A 22,188-nucleotide genomic window follows, 5' to 3' on the forward strand; every position below is an offset into this window, starting at 1 on the left:
GCTTCATAAACAGAACCTTCAAAATCATATTTCTGTTATCAAGCTTATAATCTGTTTCCTAGTAATATGAACTTTCTGTGCTGATGTGGTCTTCTGCTCTTGATATCAATCAATATGGTGACTTCCTGCCTTTTTCAGGATTTTGCCCCCTGTGGCAGCCAAGATTTTTTTTTAAACTACTGCTTTCCCCAAGATAGATCAGGTATTTCCTGCCTTTCATTGTCTAAAATACAACATACTTCTTTTCTGTACAAATTTTGAACACAGTTCCCCAGCTACTGCCTTTATAAGTTGTGATTCAATTACTAAGATCTAGCCCTTTTAAATCTTACATTTCTATTGACTTTTTTTTAATCTGCTAGATTCATTGGCCAAATTTTTCCATATTTATTCTGTTTCCATATTTATTAATAAATTCTAAGACCTTTCCAACACTACAGGCTTTTCTGGCTCTTTCACTGCCCTTTGCAGTTATGCCTCAAGAAGCCAACTCATAATGCTGGCAATACTCACTTTTGAGGTGTGAACTCTCATTTATACCCCTTTGCCTCTCTTTTGTGGGTTATTCCACTTGTTTTTTTTTCATAAAAGTTCTCCTCTTTTCCCTCAAGGGTATCTCACATTTCTCCTGGAGCTTTTCTGCAAGGCATACTGCCCAAAAGTGCCTGTGCTTTCTCTTACTTTTACCAGCACTTTGTTGAACATTTGTCTTTGAAGTGCTGAATTCATGCTGTTGCTGTTCCCATGGTTATTCCTGATTTTTAGTCTGCATGAATCAGTTGCTGACTAGTGAATATGTCTTCTTAAAATGATCATTTTCTTAAAGCCGAAAATTTGCTTTGTTCTAAAATAGTTTTCATCATTCCTCAGGTCCAAATGGAATTATATCTGCTCACTGCTGATCACCATGTTGTGTTTTCAAATACCACTGTTCCTACCAGCATGCAATATTCTGCTTTCATTACTACCATTCCTCCTTTCTTTATGCTATGATTTATCTAATCATCTTTGTGAGAGAATAAGCCTTAGTCAACAAAGGATGTTTATTGTATGACAGTAATAAATAGAGTAACTAGCTTTGCATAGTAACCGCAGACTCTCAAGAGCATTTTTTAATTCACTCATGGGACATAGGCATCGCTGGCTGATCAGCATTCACTATCCATCCCAAGATGCCTTTGAGAAGTGGTGGTGAGCTGCTTTCTTGAACCACTGCAGTCCATACTACCCTGGTTGACATATATGCCCTTAAGGATGGAATTTCAGGATTTTCAGTGACAGTGAAGGAACAATGGATATATTTCCAAGTCTGATGAGTGGGGTATAAGAAAACTTGCAGCAGGTGGTGTTTCCATATTTCTGTTGCCCTTGTCCTTCCAGATGGATGTGGTTGTGGGTTTGGAAGGTGCTGCCTAAGAGCTTTTGATGCATTTCTCCAGTGCATCCTGTAGCTAATACATGCTGCTGCTACTGAATGTCAGTGGTGGAGGGAATGGATGTTTATGAACCTGCTGTCAATCAAATGGGCTGCAAACTTGTTGAGTGGTATTGGAGTTGTACCCATCCAGAAAAATATGGCATAATGCTTTATGGTCCTGATTTGTGCCTTGTCAATACTGGACAGGCTTCTGGGAGTCTGGTGGTGAGTTACTCCCCGCAATAATTCTAGCTTCTGTCGCGCTTGTGGCCCTTGTGTTTAGGTGATGAGTGCAGTTGAGTTTCTGGTCAATGGTAATCTGAAGGATGCTGATAGTGGGGGAATTCAGAGATAGTATCACCATTATATGTCAAGGGGCAGTGGTTAGATTCCTGCCACTTGTCAGCCCAGGTAGACAAGCCGGAGGCTGGAAGAACACAGCAAGACAGGCAGCATCGGAAGGCAGAGAATTCAACATTTTGGGTGTAGCCCTTCTTCAGGATTTGTCAGCCCATGCCTAATGTCCAGATATTGTTGCACTTGAACATGGTCTGCTTCAGTAGCTGAGGCGTTATGAATTGTGAACATTGTGCAATAATCAGTGAACATCACTTCTGACTTTATGATGGAAGGAAGGTCATTGATGAGGCAGCTGAAGATAGTTTGGCCTAAGACACTACCCTGAGGAACTCCTGCAGAGATGTCCTGGAGCAGAGACTGCTGATCTCCAAAACCATAAGCATCTTCCTTTTTACCGAGCATGAGTCTAATCAAGGGAGAGCTTGCCCTGATATGCATTGATTCCAGTTTTGCTTGTGGTCCTTTAAGTCACAATCAGTCAAATGTAGCCTTGATATCAAGGGCTGTCACTCTCATTTCATCACTGGAATTCAGCCCTTCTGTCCATATTCAACTAAGGCTGCAATGAGGTCAGGAGCTAAGTGGCCCTGACAGAATTCAAATTGGTTGTCTCTGAGAAGACTATTGTTGAGCAGGTGCTGCTTGCTGTTGATGACAGCTTCCATAATTTCACTGATGATTGAGAATAGACTGACTGAGTGGTGATTGGCCAGGTTTGTCCTGTGTTTATGTACAGGACATATCTGGGGAACTTTCCACATTGTTAGTTAGATGCCAGTGTTCTAACTGCACTGGAACAGCTTGGCTAGGGGAACAGCAAGTTCTGAAGCAAGTGTCTTCCGTATTATTGCCGAAATGCTGGGAGGGCCTGTACAGAATACAGAAAGGCCTGCTCCCTTTGAGTAGATTAGATTACCTATAGTGTGGAAACAGCCATTTACTCCTGACTAATGCACCCAACATTATGAGTAATTTAGCATGGCCAATTCATTTAACCTGCACATCTTTAGATTGTGGGAGGAAACCAGAGCACCCAGAGGAAACCCACGCAAACATGGGGAGAATGCACAAACTCCATACAGCCAGTCATCTGAGGTGTGAATCAAACCCAGGTCCCTAGTGCTATGAGGCAACAGTGCTAACTGCTGAGCCACCATGCCACCTGTCGTACTCAAGAAGAATTCTATTATCTGTGGCCTAGAATCCTGTGATATCAACAGAATGGATGGTGCTCAATGTAACATGAATATTAACTACTTCACAATCATTTCTTTACACAACATTAGGGATCACTGGAAGAGAACAGAGCTTGTGGAAATACGATTGATATACTTAACATAATTAAGTGCTTATGAATGGCTATTATAGTTAAACTGTAAAGTAGTGTTGAGCAATAATATATCTAGCTTAAACATTGAACTAAGTAAATGATTGCATCAACAAGTATAATTTCCTGCAAATGTCAAAATGAAGCTAAATATATAAGTTGATGAACTAGGTGTATATCCCAGGCACCATGCTGTACAGGAGTGTGCTTGATCTAATTTTAAGTTGGACATTTTGGTAGCAGAGGAATTTCCATCAGTATTTTTTCCTAGTCCTTGACTTTTTTTAAGCTTCTCCCTGAAGGTTTCATGGCTGACTGATACGGTCATTAGATGGCTGACGGAGGATGCTACATCTGGATGAGGACACAGATGAGGAGCACACTGCACACAAGTGACATGTTAAGTGTGGGTTGATATTTAACATAAAAGGGAATCAATGTCTTCTCAAGGTAAATCATTAGTTAGCTGGTTACCAAAAGGAGCAACTGGATTGATTAAAGAAACAAAGTAATGTCTATTGATGGAAGCAAAAACTTGGCTGAGGTACTTTGTATACATGCATACCAGAGAACTTGGCTAAATAAATGTTAAAAGAGGTTGCCAGTATACTGGGTGAGATATAAATAATGAGATGAAACTAGGAAGGGTGACACACCAGGTTCACTTGAGATACATCCTTGGTTGCTGACAGAATTAAGGGTGGAAATTGCTCCAGCCCAGGCTACATCTTCCAAATCTTAGGCACTGGTGTGATGTCAAAGTACCAGGTGATTGCAACTTTTATATTCTTGATCAAGAAAATGAAAAAAATAAATCTGGTATTTATAAGTCAAGTAGTTTAATATCTGAGATGGGGACAACTTTAGAAACAATTGACCAAGAAAACAGAATAAGTCTCTTGAACAAGCCTAGGCTAATAAAGAGGAACCAAAATGGATTTGTTAAGAGCATATTGACTGAGTTGATCGATTTTTTTTAATGACAGGGCAGATGATTGCTGATCCAATAACACTCAACAAGCTTAACACTGTCCAAAACAAAGAAAACTATTTGACCAATACCCAGACATACTCAAACATTTACTCCACCACCAAAACACCGATGCAGCATCATGTACCATCTACAAGGTGCACTGCAGCAATTCGCCAAAGCTCTTGCCAAAGCCTATCACCTGGGATGACAAGGACATTAGAAAGATGGGAATACCACCACCTGCAACACCTAAGAGCCACAAACCATCCTGGTGTGGAACCATATCAGTGTTATTTTATTGTCACTGAAACTCGTCGGCATCATAGCATTGTGGATGTTTCATCCCCTTGGGGACTTATTCATTTATTACCATTCTCTTGTGAGGAAATCTAGAACAAAACATCATACTTTTAAAATAAGAGGTTGCTCATTTTAAAACAGAGATGAGAATTTTTTTTACTCTCAGAAGACAGTGTCTTTGGAATTCTCATCCTCAAAAAGCAGTGGATGCAGACTTCTACGTTAAGGCTGAGATAGATCCTTTTTTTACTCCCATGGGGGTGAAAATTTTTCAGAGATATGCAGGAATGCAGAGTTGAGATTAAAACCAATCTGCCATGATCTTATTGAATGGTGGAGTAGACTTGAAGGGTCAAGTGGCCTACTCTTGTTCCCTGTTCATCTCTTTGAATTCCTACATCACATGGACACCAGCAGTTCAGAAGTTGGCTCACTAATACCTTCTGAAGGTGAATTTATTGCCCATCCTTAATTGCCCAAAATTCAGAAATTTACCAAGGCTCCAGAGACAGCATCTTCTAAACACATGATCACTACTTTCTCGAAGGATAAAGCCAACAGATACATGGGAACACCATTACTTGTAAGTTCACCTCCAAATTAATTACCATCGTGATTTGGAAATATATCACTGTTCCTTCAGTGTTGCTAGGTCAATATCTAGAACTCCCTCCCTAATGGCATTGTGGATCTGCCTCCAGAGAATGGAGTGCAGCAGCTCAGTTCAATGGGACAGATTATCGCTATCTTCTCAAGGACAACTAGAAATAGGCAATAAGTGCTTGGCCCAGCCATTGACTGCTATTTTTCTGTGAATTAATACCTCAAGAAAATGCTGGCCTTACCAGCAATGCCAATATCTTATGAACCAATAAAAAGAAATTCATGCCATGTACATGGACTTTGAAAAGATATTTAATAAAGTATTACGTTTATTAATGAAAAGAAGTTCGTGTGATGTAGAAGGAGCAGCATGGATATAAAGTCAGATATGAACTAGTTATGGTGAATGGCTGCTTTTCAAACCACAGAGAGATGTTTAATGGAATTTCTGCTGAATCAGTGCTAGAACCATTGCAGTTTTTGATATTAAAAATGACTTGAACCTATGGGGCACAGAATAATATATCAGAAGTTACAGATGACAGGAAATTTGGAAGTGCATTAAACATCAAGGAAGATAGTAACAGACTTCTGAAAGATACAGAGAAGCTGGCAGAAAAAAAAAGATGGAAGCATGGCACATGAAATTCAATGTGGAGAAAGTGTGAGGTGACACATTTTATGACTGAGGGGAAGATTGAGGAGGATCAAAATAAGCTTAATGCTACAATTTTAATTTGGACAGAGAATTGATGGACTAAATAGTTTCCTTCTGTGCTCTACTGAGTCTATGATAAGTTGTACCATAATAGTATGCAATTGGCTTGATAGACTGTCATCCTTTATGCTTGCATATTCATTGTTGTAAACAGCTCTGTGCAATAATTCCCACCAAATCACTGCATTTTATATAAAACCATGTAGTCAAAATGGATATTTATTTTGCTGGACATGCAACTCATACACGATAGTATAGCATAAATAAAATGCAACATTTTCATATTTGGTTATTTCATTAGTGTTGCATTTAACAACAGTCACCAGGGTGTGTCATAAAATGTGCAAGGAGTGTGCCATCCACAGTATTGACATTAACAGTGAAAAGTGAAGATTATTTTTCATTTTACTCTTCTGGCAGAGTGTACTGTGTAGACAAAGCATGGACAGATTTTCTACAGGGATAACATTTGAAAGCAATTGTGTGGTCCATATTTGGTTACTGAGAGACAATTTATAGGTTGATTTTCTCAAATTCAGATATTCTGCTTGGAAAATATTCACAAATATAGACAAAGTCAAGATAATTCTCGGCTCTTCTAGAATGTTATTTCTCCTGCAATCATTGTTTGCGTAAATACAGAACAGAATATATTTATTATTGCCACTTGCTGATCCAGAGACTGTCAGATCCATAAAAATCTAATGTTCATCTGTTTTCCATGGCCGTCTGTTTTGATATGCTTGCTTTCATTATCTGAAATTCTGCATCTAGTGTGTAGCCGACTACCTAATGCACTTTCATATAGCTTGATTGAATATAAGAGAATTTTGATCACTGGTGTACTCATGATAATCTCACTTTTAATGACACAAAAGGGAGCTTGCATCTGTTACATGGCAGCAGATTGGTTTAGAAAAAAGGAATGATGTCCAGCCTGTAGAATATGCTAGGAAATTTATATACTAACCTACAGCTACAGAATTAGCACCTAAGAATTCCGTGCGTGAAAGTTACCTTCTCTCTCTTCAATGGTAATTAGCATTTCATTAGACTGTCATAGAAATCAAAAAAATGCTTCACACCTATTATAATAGAAAGCCATTGTTATCTCCCTCTCTTTACAGCATTAAAGTAAATCAACACTTTAGTACTGGATTTTATGAGGTTGTGCTGACAGGATTGAAAATGATTCGAATTCCATCCCTAAGGGCATTTTGGGTCAACCTACAGCATGTAAACTGCAGCAGTTCTGGAAGGAGATCAACACCACTTTCTCAAGGGCAACTAGGGACAGACAGTAAAAATGCTGGCCAGCCAGCAATGTCTATGTTCCACAACTGAATTTTAAAAAGTGACATGCCATGCAAAATCCAACACAGGTTTACCTGACTGCCTAAAACCTGTATAAATTTTGCAAAGTTAGCATTTTTGGTGACCTGCTCATCCTTGGGTCTACTGAGGTCCTTAAGTAGCCAATTAATGGCTTTTCAAGGATCCCTGGCAGTATTTTACACCTGGGCCGATTAAGGCCCACACCACGTGGGAAGCTCAGCAGTGGCTGGCCTGCAGTTGAGCAAGGGAACAGAGTTCCTTGCAGAACTCTTCGGCTCGCTGGAGGTGGTATCACTTTAGACTATGCCATGACTCCTTAAGCCGGCTCTTCCCACCTCATACCCTTCTATCTTCCAAGCCAGACATATCTGTGCTATTTGACAAGGTGAGATTGCCTGCATTCACTGCAGTGGCTCCCACTAAGACTACTGGGACTATAGAGCTATTGATAGCAGTTATCTAAGGTACCTGGTGCTTAGGTTCAGGATATCTGATCTAGGCTGTAGAAAAACCTGGAATGGAAGGGGAAAGATCCAGTTACAGTGGTCCACATAATATAAGCAGAAAGAGGAAAGAGGTTCTGTTGAGGGAATATGAGCAACTAAGAGCTAAATTAAAAAGCAGAACCAAAAAGGTAATAATCTCTGGATGACCATCCGAGCCACAAACAAATTGGCATAGGGTCACCAAGATTATACAGGGAAACAGATAGGGCAAAGATTTGCATGGAAGAAACAGGTTCAAATTCATGGGACATTGGCAGCAGTGCTGGGGAAAGAGGAAGCTGTTCCAATGGATGGGCTCCATTTGAATCATACTGGGACCAGAATCCTGGTGAATGCCATAACTAGGGTTGTAGCTGGGTTTTAAACTAAATAGTAGATTCAGTTGCATGGAAAATTATGGAAAAAGGTTAAGGAGGGCGGGCTCAGCAGAGGTTATTAAAGTTTCCAGAACAAGTAATAAAATATAGAACATAGAACGGGTCAGGAATCTAAATTCAGACACAGCAAATAACAGGATAACAATGAGAAGGGGGCAGTCAATGCAGGACTGAAGATGCCACAAGTAAATGCAAGCAGTATACAAAACAAGGTAAATGAGCTTGTAGTGCAGATTGAAATTGGCAGGTAGGATGTAGTGGGTATCATAAAGACAAGACTGCAAGGGGATCAGGGCTCAGAACTAAATATTCAAGAATCCACATCCTGTTAAAAGGATGGGCAGAGGGGGCAGTGTTGCCTTGTAGTAAAAAATGAAATTAAATCAACAGCAAAGAGTGATAAAGAATCAGAAGGCACAGAGTCTGTGTGGGGAGAGTTGAGGAATCAAGAAGGAAAATAAACCCTGATGGGAGTTGTGTACAGGCCTCCTAGCGTTAGTCAGGATGTGGGGAACAAAATAAATCAAGAGATTGAAAAGGCACGGAAGAAACGCGTGATTACAATAATCACAGAGGACTTTAATGTACAGGTAGAATGGGAAAATCAGGTTGGTAGCAGATCGCAAGAAAAGAAATTCATGGAATGTCTACAAGATTTTTTGTTGTGAGCAGCTTGTGATAGACCCCACTAAGGAACAGGCAATTTTGGATTTGATGAAATGCAATGAGATAGACTTGATTAGGGAACTTAAGGTGAATGAACCGCTAGGAGGCAGTGACCATATTATGATACTTTTCCGCTTGAGAGGGAGAAGCTGGAATCAGATGTACTGGTATTAACAATTGAGTAAAGGTAACTACAAAGACATGAGGGAGCAGCTGGCCAGAATTGATTAAAAGGGAAGGCAGCAGAGCAGCAATGGTAGGCATTTCTGGGGTAATTTAGAAAGCACAGCAAAAATTCATCCCAAGGAGGAAAAAGGATACTAAGAGGAGAATGGTAAAAACAAGGACCGCAGATGCTGGAAATCAGAGTCTAGATTAGAGTGGTGCTGGAAAAGCACAGCTGGTCAAGCAACATCCGAGGAGCAGGAAAATCGATGTTTTAGGCAAAAGCCCTTCCTGATGAAGGGCTTTTGCCCGAAACGTGGATTTTCCTGCTTGATAAATTCGCAATCTTTGCAGATGATACAAAGATAGGTGGAGGGACAAATAGTGTTGAGGTAGCAGGGAGGCCACAGAAGGACTTGGACAGGCTAGGAGAGTGGGCAAAGAAATTGCAGATGGAATACAATGTGGGAAAGTGAGAGGTAATGCACTTTTTTCACAAGATTAGACAGACTATTTTCTAAATGGGAAAAGGCTTCAGAAATCTGAAACACAAAGGGACTTAGGAGTCCTAGTTCAGGACTTTCTTAAGGTTAACATGCAGAATCAGTTGACAGTTAGAAAAGCAAATGCAATGTTAGCTTTCATTTCAAGAGGGCTAGAATACAAGAGTAGGGATGTACTGCTAAGGCTGTATAAGACTATGGTCAGACCACATTCATATCTGTTTTGCGAGATGTTTTGGACCCTATATCTAAGGAAGGATGTGCTGGCATTGGAGAGGGTTGAGAGGAGGTTTGCAAGAATGATCCTGCGGGCTGAAGAGCTTGACATATGAAGAGTGGAAGAGGACCCTGGGTCTATACTTAGAGGTTAGAAAGATGAGGCAGGATTTGATTGAAACTTACAGAATATGGACAGGCCTGCTAGAGTGGACTTGGATAAGATATTTCCATTAGTAGGAGAGATTAAGACCCATGGGCACAGCCTTTGAGTAAAGGGATGACATTTTAGAACTGAGATTAGGAGGAATTTCTTCAGCCAGAGGGTGGTGAAACTGTGGAACACATTGCCAGGTCTGTGGAGGCCAAGGCATTGAATGTATCTGACAGAGAGAAAGATATATTCTTAACTAGTAAGGGGACTAAGGGTTATGGGGAGAAGGCAAGACAATGGAGTTGAGAAACATATGTGCCATGAATGAAAGGAGAAGCAGACTCGATGGACTGAATGGCCTAATTCTACTCCTATATCTTGTGCACTTATGTTGTTATGGTGGGACCTCCTTCTGGGAAAGAAGCAGAAGACTTTACTGAAAAAAAAATTTTACACTAAGTTGCTGTGGCACAGTCAATAGAATCATGGGCAGCTTCCTTCTCCTTTCTACCCTGATCACACAGGGGAGAGAGGTTACAGGGAGTGCAACAGCGCAGAAATGCAACACTAAGACATTGCTTGGTAAGTAGATTGGTGAAACAGAAAGGATGGGGAAGCAGATAGGCCTTTCAGATAAAAGGAAATTGCAGGAGATTTTACTAAGACTTAGAGGTTAGTTCTGTTGCAGCAAAAGTTAGAAGTTATCTTGTTTATGTCATTGTTGGCATAGAATTCTCTTTAAGTTGTACAATTGGTGAAGATAATGGACAATTTTTTGAAAACAACATGATATTAATGATCATGTTTATCTTTTCATAAAATAAACAACTCCTCAACTTGTATTGATTCTTGATCTTCCTGATTTTCAGGAGCAGGCTCAATGGCCTGTTGATACTCCTAATTGCGAAGTTCTTAGGTTTGTTCTTATCAGGCCTTACCTTACCAAATGTTTTCTTGAAGAAATTAATGCAACAAACACAAATATCTAGTTCATATCACTGGATATGTGTTACCATTATTATGCAAACAAGTTAAGGAAGCATTGATTAGAGAAGTCCAAGTCAGCTGATATAAAGAAGAAAAAAATACATTTCAGATTGTTTTGAGGAACAACCAAAAGCATTGAATCAGCAAAAATAAATTTAGCATATTTTAGTTCATACCATACATTATCTCTTCAAACAGCTCAAGTTTGCGGAGGATTTCCAAATATTTGTATGCAGAATTATTAGATATTAGTGTGATTGAGATCAGCATATTAACAAAGGTCACGGTTATATCAGCATGGATACAGACTGGTTAATTAATAGAAAAGAAAGGGTTGGGATAAATTGGCTATTTTCAGGATGGTAAACTAACCATTATGGTGCTGAGGCCTCAACTATTTGCAGTCTATATTAATGACTTGGCATATTGGAGGACAATTTGTCAATTATGTAATGATAGGTAGGAAAGCAAATTGTGGGGTGGGGGGATACCAACAATTGGAAAGGGATATCGATTGGTCAGTGAGCAGGTAGAACTTTTACAGATGAAGTGGCATGTGGGTAAAATTGAGATTGTCCACTTTAGCAAAAAGAACAAAAGAAAGTACATTTAAATGGAGTCAGACAATAAGATACTGCAGTACAGAGGGATCTGGATGTTACTATGCATGAAGCATAAGTACAGCAAGTAATTAGGAATGCAAATGAAGAGTTGGTCCCTATTGAAATGGGACAAAATGTGAAATTATATCAGGCTTGCTGCAGCTATCTAAGACGTTGGTGAAATCTCACCTTGGGTACTATAACCAGATTTGCTCACTTTCCTTAAGGAGAGACATATATGCATTGGGAGCAGTTCAGAGATGGATTGTGGAGATAAGTCGTCTAATCTGAAGAAAGGTTGAACATGTTGGGTCTATACTCATGGCAAAAAAGATATTTCATCTTATGGGGAAACCGAGATCTAGCAGGCACAGTTTCAAAAGAAGGGGTTTCCCATTTAAGACAGAGATGGGGATGAATTTCTTCTTTAAGAGGACTGTCAATGGTTGGAATTTTCTTATTCAATGAGCAACAGGCTAGATCATTGAGTATTTCTAAGGTTGAGTTTGGCAGACTTTTGATTGACAAGGGAGTGAAGGCTAATGGAGGGCAGGAAGGGAAGTGAAGTTAAGGCCACAAGCAAAGCAGCCATAACTTTATTAAAGAGTGAAGCAAGCTTGAGAGGTTTAATGGCCTCTCCTGCTACTTCTTATCTTATATTCACACCATGTAATAGGAAGATAGCGCTGAGGATTTTTAAGTTAATTTCTAAGCTTTTTTTGAACTGGGATGCCTACATCTTCAAAGACAATCACAGAGGTCAGCAATGATTAGAGGACACCACTATTAGATTGTAAATGTTTCAAAAAAAGTGATATTTTTAGATGATGTGATGATGACATCTTTGTGTTTTAAGTGTATACTGACATGTACAGGTGAACAGGCATTAATAAATCTTACATTTGATACAAAGGTGCAAAGTCTCAAAACAAATTCATAGAATCCCTACAATGTTGGGTAATTCAGCCCATCGAATCTACACTAGCACCAAAGAACATACCACCCAGACCCAGAAATATAACTGTTAATTCCATTTAGCTCTATTCTTGAATAAAACAGTGATGTAAACTTTCTATTAGCAATACACTAAACTTAAAATCCAGTTACCATATGTTGTTATAGCTGCAGTTGCACTTCTCCGTCTGGCCACTATATTCTTTGCCACACACGTGTAATTTGCTGTGTCAGATAGACGAGCTTCTTTGATGATCAAATTATTGTCCATGGTGATGTAGAAGTTAGGATCTCGAGTTGGGTCAATCACTTCTTCATTCTTCAACCATTCCACCTTCAAAAACAAAGTTTGTAAGTTCCATGCAGACAAGAAAGGGTAAATTTTACAAAACTGCAGTCCCAGTTATAAATTTCAAGGTGACACCATCGTGGATTGGAGAAATAGTACAGAGGTGACTATAATACAAAGATTGCTGAAAAAACTCAGCAGATCTGGCAGTATCTGAAGACAGAAACAGTTATCAATTTGAGTCCAGTAAAACTCTATAGTTTCTCTCTCCACAGATACTTCCAAACCTGCTGTGTTTTTTCAGCACTTTCTGCTTTTACTTCCAAACTCCAGCACCTGCAGTACTGATGCTTTTGTTTCAAGAGCTGAGTATGTCTGATTCAAAGCATTTCCAGTTTTTAGCCACCATATTTTTTGGAAGTATGTGGATTGAAGTGTTAACTTCTAGAACCAATTCTCTGATCAACAATGATTCCAACCCAAGCTCTGCACAGTAACAAACATCATCAAATTTACTCTCAAAATCTGGTCAAAATAATATTATCAAGAATGCATTTATTACTGATTAGAAAGATCATGGCTGATCTAATAATACTCAACTCCTCTTTCATGAATTTTCCCCTAAATTCTTGAACTTCATATGGAATAAAAATCTGTTTGTCTCAGTATTGAATATCCATAATTACACAACCACTATAGCAAAGAATTCCATTGAATCACTACCCTCAGAGAGGAAATTGCACCTTAACTCAGTCTTAAAAGGGTGAACCCTCACCCATGACATTATGATCTCTGATCATAATCTCTGACAAGAGGAAACAACATCTTAGTAACTACCCTGTCAAATCCCCTAAGAATTTTACATGAGATTGCCTCTCTTTCTTCTAAATTCTGATGAGTACAGACCTAAGCTTTTCAAATTCTCCTCATAAGACAGTCTCTCCAAACCTGAATTACAATTTAATCAGGTATCAGATGAGATAACAAAGTGAGGCTAAGAAAGAGTAAAAGTCTTCCTTTAACTGCTGGGTGGTTTGAAGTGAACAATGTGCTTTCTTTAAGTCACCAACACTGTGACTTCACGTGGCCTACAGTAACAACACCTGAGCTTTTCTTATACTTCTCTTTCCTCCTCATGGGTTTCCTTTTTATCCTGTGGCAAACTATCTTTACTATCTTCCTTGCCCCCAATTTCTGTCCTTCACAGAGTGAAATTGATGTCAGAAACCAAACTTTAAATTATGAACCAACTCAATCATCTGCCACTTCCACTGCTAAGTTTGTAGTCTAACACTCTCTGTTCTTCCAAGAGTTCTCACTAGTTCAGGAAGTTAAAAATCCACAACACTAGATTATAGTTTATTTGGAAGCACTAGCTTTTGAAGTGCTGCTTCTTCATCAGGTGTTTGCACAACCACCTGATGAAGAAGCCGTGCTTCGAAAGCTAGTGCCTCCAAATAAACCTGTCGGACAAAAACTCAGTGACTGAAAAAGCCATCATCACATAAGGCAAGTCCTATTAAAATCAACCAAATGCAACACCCGAAATAAAAAAAAACATCACTCACCACTCACTGCCTTTGCGTCCAATAATCTTAAACCCAACCTGGAATTAGATCATTTGATCTTGACAAGTGCCCTCAATTTGTTATGGGCCAGAGCAAACCCCCTTAAAATATGTTAAAAAGACTAGACCCTAACCTTTTCTGACTTTAAAGTAAGTGTAAGGTGTTGAATTCCAGATGTAATTCAATTAGTCAAACTACTCAACTTTAAGCAAATCACACATTATTTTTACACACAGTTAAAATACAGACAAAATAAAAATAAAATTAAAAATTAGCTCAATATTCTTAACAAAATAATTTATATATTAAATACCAATTAACTGTTCCAATATACTAACATCCCATAAACACACCCTAGACAAAGGCAAATTCAGTAAAATAGACTGTCTCACATATAATTCTACCAGTAAGAGAACCCAAACTTTTAGCTGTAGCAGAGCGAGGAATAAGAGTTTCAATATTTGGCTTCCAGACCTTAGTTACTACTGAAAGCCAAAACTAAAATTCCTGGTTCTGTGGCCACTTGACCACACCCATTCAGGCTGCTTCTATTGTTGCAACTTAAAAAAAAAACAGGTCTGATAAGCTATTTAGTTTATTGGCTTTGAGCAGACAGCTCTGTACTTCTCTCTCAACACTTCGTCATTAAAAAAAAGATAAAATACACCTCCTAAAGCCATTATATCTTCATAACAGGATTTGATGGTCCCATTATTTTTCTTTATTGCAACTAGTTGGCTCTGTACTATCCACATTTCCTTCTTAAATACATCCCAGTATTCTGAGACAGGCTGACTTTAAAGTATCTGCTCCCATTCCACCCAGCCCAAATGAAAACTGACCTTTTTAAAATCAGCCTTCCCCCCCGGTTGTGAACTTGGATTTCAGGCCCATCCATGTCCTCTTCCAATAATATAGAACACTATGCTGTACATAGTACAGCACAGTATAGGCCATTCAGCCCTCAATGTTGTGTTGGCCTTTTATCCTACTCTAAGATCAGACTAACCTACATACCCTACATTGTATTAACTTCCATGTGCCTATCCAAGAGTCGCTTAAATGTCGCTAATAATCTTGAACCTGACAGATTTAGCGAGAGTTTGCAGATGGGAAAAGACAATGGTGATTTGAATTTAGGTGAACTTGACTTGCCTGAAGAACAAACAGCCATTGCTCCAATTTGCCGGAGATTCATTAGAATCTACCCCACTGTCTCCAAAGAAACTTCAGCCAGTTACAATTGTTTTAAGACGACATCTGAGCTTGGATTTGGTATACACAGAATATTTTGACAATCACAATATTATCCTTTTATCATAAGTTTAAAAATTACCTGCTCAAAGCATATTAAAGTTAATAAAGTTTTCATTTCATTGTTTTTCCTCAGATGTGTGTGTGTGTTTTATTTTGAAGAGCAGACATATTTATACAGTATATGTGTATTAACTAGGCTATAAATAATCTTTGCATCTTTGTTTGAGTATGGTTTCTTTTGGTGATAAACCACTTTTTTTATTGTTGACTAAATAAACCTGGTTGATTTGTTCTTAACACAAAATTAACCAACTCTGAGATGTATATAATTGGCCACATTATTAACTATTTAAATTTAAAATTAGTTGCAACCAATAAAGAAATTAGAATAAAGATGAAACAGAGCAACTTCAGTTAACAATCAACAATCAAGGTTTAGATAAATGTGAGGTGATGCATTTTGGGAAAGCGAATCATAGCAGGACTTATACACTTAATGGTAAGGTGCTAGGGAGTGTTACTGAACAAAGAGACCTTGGAGTGCAGGTTCACAGCTCTTTGAAAGTGGAGTCGCAGGTAGATAGGATAGTGAAGGCGGCGTTTGGTATGCTTTCCTTTATTGGTCGTAGTACTGAGTACAGGAGTTGGGAGGTCATCTTGCAGCTGTACAGTACATTGGTTAGGCCACTGTTGGTATATTGCATGCAATTCTGGTCTCCTTATCAGAAAGATGTTGTGAAACTTGAAAGGGTTCAGAAAAGATTTACAAGAATTTTGCCATAGTTGGAGATTTTGAGCTACAGGAAGATGTTGACTAGGCTAGGGCTGTTTTCCCTGGAGCACCGGAAGCTGAGGAGTGATCATATAGAGGTTTGTAAAATCATGAGGGGCACGGATAAGGTAAATAGACAAAGTCTTTCCCCTGGGGTGGGGGAATTCAGGACTAGAGGGCATAGGTTTAGGGTGAGAGGGGAAAGATATAAAAGAGACCTAAGGGGCAACTTTTTCACACAGAGGGTGGTGCATATATGGAATGAGCTGCCAGAGGAAGTGGTGGAGGCTGGCACAATTTCAACATTTAAAAGGCCTCTGGATTGGTATAGGAATAGGAAGGGTTTGGAGGGACATGGGCCTGGTGTTGGCAGCTGGGACTAGATTGGGTTGGTATATCTGGCCAGCATGGACGGGTTGGACCAAGGAGTCTGTTTCCGTGCTGTACTCTATGTGGAAGCCAGACAGAATTATTTCACGTCTTGCAAAGCAACTATAACATTGAATTTGATTTTTGGTTTGAGGAGAAGGGTGACTTACAAATCACAATTCAATTTTAAGAAAATCAGATTTTGAAGTGATGAGTAGAGCATTGCCCATAAGAAACTGGGCCAAAATATTAATAAATAAACCTAAAAAGAAGTTATGCATTCAAAAGACTGCATATTGAACAGAATCAATACAGATCCCAAATTGCATTGTTAAGCAAACATGCTCAGAAATTAAGCTAAGGAAGAGTGTCAAGTTAAGAAAAAGTTTAAACAAATACAAAGGAAAATGTAAATACATGAGAATTAGAAAACTATGAAATGAAATCAAGACAGAAAAATCTAACAAGATGTGCAAAAAACAGATTTTGAAGTAAATAACTAACAAAGCTGTATGGAAATTTTTTCCAATTCAGCTTTAAAAAATTTAAAGTACATAATTGGATTTTGATATATTATTACTTCGGTGACAAGCTTTCATACTTCGAAACCCCAGGAAATTAAATTGTGGTGGGCAGGCATATTGCAAGAACACAGTATATTCTTTTTACCTACCTACCCTGCTTGTTAGGGAACTTTAAAATCCCAGATAGCCTCCCATTTCAAGACTGCAATTTCCCCCTTCACGTGGTCAATAATGCCCACCAGCCCATATCCTCCACTTGACACATCTCTGGCCTTGAAACCCACCCCTCCAACCACAACAAGGATAGAACCCCCTGATCCTCACCTTTCACCCCACGAATCTCCGCACACAATGCATCAACCTCTGACATTTCTGACACCTACAGTCAGACTCCATCATCAGCATTCTGCAGAGAACATTCACTCCATGACTCCCTCATTAGGTCCATGATCGCCACTGACCCACCCTTCATTCCTGGCACCTTCCCTTGGCTCAGCAAGAGATGTAAAACCGAGGCCACACCTGCCCCCTCACTTATATCCAAGGCCCCAAAGGCTCCTTCCACATCCGGCAGAGATTTTCCTGCACATCCAAACGTCTCACCGACTGTGTCCGTTGTTCCCAATGTGGTCACCAACATTGGGGAGACAGGACGTCAAATTGCGGAACATTTCAGAGAACATCTCTGGGACATACGCATTCAACAACCCCACCACCCTGTAGCCGACCACTTCAACTCCCCCTCCCACTCTGCCAAGGACACGCATGTCCTGGGGTGCCTCCACCGCCAAATCCAAGTCACCTGACACCTGGAGGAAGAGCGCCTCACCTTCTGCCTTGGGACCCTCCAAGAACACAGCATCAATGTCGATTTCACCAGTTTCCTCATCCTCTTCCCCCAGCCTTATCCCAGATTCAACGTTCCAACTCCGTACCACCCTCTTGAACTGTCTTACCTGTCCATCTTCCTACCCACTTATCTGATCCACCCTCCACTCCAACCTATCACCATTATCCCCCACCTTCATCTACCTATTGCCTTCCAAGTTACCTTCTCCCAAGCACTACCCCTGCTCCCATTTGTCTCTCAGCCCCCTTGGGCACCCCACCCATTTTCCTGATGAAGGGCTCATGCCCAAAATGCTGATTCTCCTGCTCCTTGGATGCTGCCTGACCTGCTGTACTTTTCCAGTGCCACACTTTTTAATATTAAAATTAGGGCTTATAACGAGAGAAAGAACAAAAGGCTGTTCAGCCCTTTGAGCCGCCTCCACTACTCAGTCCCCTGAGCTTGCTTCATGGATGATCTGATTGTAACTAACTCCCCTTTTCGATCTGCCCTGCATAACCTTTGACGTTCTTCTCAATCAAAAATCTATTCAACTGAGCCTTAGGTAAAAATTATTACATTCCAAGGTAATTCTTAATTTTCATAATTCATTATTATTGAAAACTCGATATTTTGTTTTAACCAGTTGTCTGTTGATGTGACTGCTCAGAGCATTAGAATTTGCTTTAATATGTGGGGAAAGAGCAGCAAAAGAGCAAATATATGCCATGGATAATTAACAGCATGACTACTCCCATGATGGTGAAGAAGAAAACATATTATGGTGGTGAGATTACACATTGTGGCATTGTCAGTGCAAACTGTGCATAATGGTGAAACAGATATAAATATTTATCAAATGAACCAAGTACTTAGCTTTAAAAAGGTTGAAAAAATACATCTGCACTTTGCTGCACAAAGGATAACTAGGAGAATGTAGGACCACTCAAGGATAAAGGAGGGAACTAATACTTGGAGGCAAAGAATGTGAGTGAGATCCTAAATGAGTATTTTACATCGGTGTTCACCCAGGACAAGGATATGGAGGATAGTGAGATTTGTGTGAAGCCTACTAATATGCTAGAGCATTTTGAGATCAAGAAAGTAGTGGGGTTGGATCTCTTGAAGAGCATTAAGGTGAATACGACCCCATGGTCCAATGCTATCTACCCGAAGTTACTGAGAGAGGCAAGAGAGGAGATTGCTGGGGCCAAGATCTTTGTCATCTTGCTAGCCACTCGAGAAGTCCCAGAGGACTGGAGTGTAGTTAAATGTTGTTCCTCTGTTCGAAAAGGGAAATAGGGATAATTCAGGAAACCATTGATGTTTTGGAAGCTATTGGAGAGAATTCTTAAGGATAGGATTTACACACATTTGGAAAAACATGGCCTAATTAAGGATAGTCAGTGTGGCTTTGCACAGGGCAAGTCATGTCTTTTTGACTTGATTGAATTTTGAGTAGGTGAAGAAGATGATTGATGAGGGTAGAGCGGTGGACGGTGTTTACATGGATTTTAGTAAGGCTTTCGACAAGGTCCCTTATGATAGACTTTTTCAGAAGATTAAGATGCATGGGATCCATGGTGACTTGGCAACATGGATTCAGAATTGGTTTGCTCATAGAAGGCAGAAGGTAGTGGTGGAAGGGCGTTTTTCAGACTGGAGGTCTGTGACTGATGGTGTTTCACAATGATCATTACTGAGGCCTCTGGTGTTTGTGATATATATAAATGACGTGAATGAAAATGTGAATAGCTGGGTTAGTAAGTTTGCAGATGATACAAAGATCAGTGGAGTTATAGACAGTGTAGAAGGTTGTCGAAGGATACGGTAGAATATTGATCAGTTGCAGATATGGGCGGAGAAATGACAGAGTTTAATCCAGGTATGTGTGAGGTGCTGCATTTAGGGAGATCAAATGTTCAGGAAAAGCATACAGTTAATGGCAGGACTCTACACAGCATTGATGTACTGAAGGATTTTGGGGTTCATGCCCACAGCTCTCTGAAAGTGGCCATGCAATTAGATAGGATGGTAAAGAAGGCATATGGCACGCTTGTACTCAATCCCCAACCAATGAAGGCAAGTGTCAGGATGTCATGTTGCAGCTTTACAAGACTTTGGTTAGGCCACACTTAGAGTAATGCATTCAATTCTGGTTACCACATTACAGTAAGGATGTGGATGTTTTGGAGGGAGTGCAGAAGAGGTTTACCAGGATGCTGCCTGGATTAGAGAGTGGATATTTGCATAAACGTGATTGTGACATATTCAGTTTCTTGTGTTCAATGCTTTGAACTTATTGCTATTTCTTAAGCTACTCGGAACTAGATATGTTGAACTTAGTATTAAGGACTCATTTTTTGAACTATAACTTAGGATGAACACTAAATTATATTCTCATGCCTGAGTTTGTTTCTTTTCATTTAGCTAGTAATCAGTCATAGAGTCATAGAATGATGCTTTTACATACTTTTGCTGATGGAATGCCCTCTGGAGGTCGACAATGGAGTAAAACCTCTTGGTCCAATGGAACCTCTTTCCCTAATGGTTCTTGTTCAAAGTTCTTCCGCAGATCTCCAAATCAGAAACAAGAATTATTATTTAATCAATCTGCACTGTTATGAAACCAGTTCTGTTGATAAATGTAATGATCATATGAATATTTTCTATTAAAAAGCTATTTTAGTTTAAGTATTCAATCTGGCAAAGGTAAAAACCTCAACATTTTTACAGATTATGACTTAAATTCCTGCTAACATCTGTCTAGATTAAATCAAGGTAATAACAAGGAGGCTCAGTTAAAATTCAGAGGCGTCTATTCAGTTTTAGTAACTGGTGAAACTGATATCTTCTGCCACCGTAATTACAATATGACATGATTAAGAGTCTGACATGGGTTGTGTATGTTACCAGGATTGTTATAAGGCAGGAAACATGCACAATGCCTCAACTTTGCACTGAAACTGGTCCTTTGGCTGATTAAAATGCACAGTAAGTTCCTGGCAGGAACCTCATCATCAAGAGGTTGGGACTCATGCTGAGGAGGAATATCCTAATGTAGGCACTTTCTCCAGCACTAAAAGTGGTAAGAACTAAAACTGAAGTGCCAGGGAACACGAAACAAAATCAAAATGTTGCACTAGTGGCCTAAGACAAGAGTGAGAAACATAATTATGATCAAAAATAATTTGAAATGCTAAACTTAATATAAAAACTGAATCAGGCAGAAACACTTCTCATTTAAAAACTCATACTTTCAATCAATGAAATTGTATTCAGCTTGTACCATCTTACTAATAATTTGCCAATATTATGATAATTTGATTTATGGAACCTTCTTTTGTGGTTGCTTCTGGCTGAAAACTGAAATTACTTAAATACATCCTTCAAACCTTCAATGACAGCATTGGAGTAGAGATTTAGAATATCACTAAGGAGGAATGAAATAAATGTTTTTGAATTTGAATATTTTTTATTGCCACATGTATTCTGCAATGAGAAATACAGTAAAATAAAGTGAAAAGCTTTCATTTGTCACCATGACCTGGTGCCATTTTGAATAGTTTACAAATAAGAAAAAATTGAAAAGGTATAGCTTAAAGAGAAGTCCATCAACATTCTACTGCCTCCCGTATGAGTCCTGATCCACCTCAGAAGTACCACCACCACCTCGCTGCTGTCTGTGCTGGGCCCAACGAATGTCAGAGTCGTCACTCTGTAGGTGCCATCTTTTGCTGCTGGGCCAATTCTCCTCTGCCACTGCCTAACCAACCACCTGTGCCAGACCCATCAATGCAGCTATATCCCACCTCACTGATGTCACCATGATGCCCAACCACCACTATACTTTCCGTCGCTATCACTGGATCCAACCAATGACGAGATTCCTGATCCTCGGGTGCCATCTTTCTCCACTGAGGCAACACCATGGACATCACCACTGCTGACGTAGCAGCTGCCAATTCTGGGTCCTGCATTCACCCTGGAAAAGGCAATCAGGGCTCACTGGAGTCTGCGCAGGCTCACTCGAGTCCATACTGGGATAACCTACCGCCGCCATCGCTGGCCAAGCTCTTCATAGAGGATGAAAGGTAAGAGAGAAGGGGAAAAAAAACAAGAATAGAGAGAAGACAAATCAAGAAAAGAGAGAGAAAAAAAGAAAAGAAACAAAAAGAAAAACAGACAGAGCAGAACGAGTCCCAGGCTTAGAAGTCCCATTCCGCTGCCATCTCGGTCACATTCGTGTTTTCATGTTGTGTGTCATGATGAAAGAGTTTACTGCATTGTCTCACAGCCCTGTCAAAAAGCCCGTAATTGAAAATACTTTCTTGACAAAGGGTTTAATTTTGTCATGTACAAAATAGAACATGAGTGCAGTATATCCACTTTCAAAGCTCCTTTGGACAGACAATAT

The 22,188-nt window shown here is 39.6% G+C and overlaps 1 protein-coding gene across 1 annotated transcript in view; it reads right to left on the reverse strand.

Annotated features, from left to right (window-relative positions):
* Positions 1-22,188, reverse strand: part of unc5a (unc-5 netrin receptor A) — a 627,961-nt gene that overhangs the window by 192,081 nt on the left and 413,692 nt on the right. Inside the window, exons 4-5 of the mRNA XM_087995374.1 lie at positions 20,245-20,348; positions 12,317-12,497 (exon numbers count right to left, since the gene is read on the reverse strand). Of these exons, the coding sequence (XP_087851500.1) occupies positions 12,317-12,497; positions 20,245-20,348 (285 nt within the window). The remainder of the gene's footprint in view (positions 1-12,316; positions 12,498-20,244; positions 20,349-22,188) is intronic.

This window comes from Chiloscyllium plagiosum, unplaced genomic scaffold (genome assembly GCF_037043375.1).
Source record: "Chiloscyllium plagiosum isolate Xiang-an unplaced genomic scaffold, Cpla_swu_hap1 HiC_scaffold_16, whole genome shotgun sequence".
Taxonomy (NCBI): Eukaryota; Metazoa; Chordata; class Chondrichthyes; order Orectolobiformes; family Hemiscylliidae; genus Chiloscyllium; species Chiloscyllium plagiosum.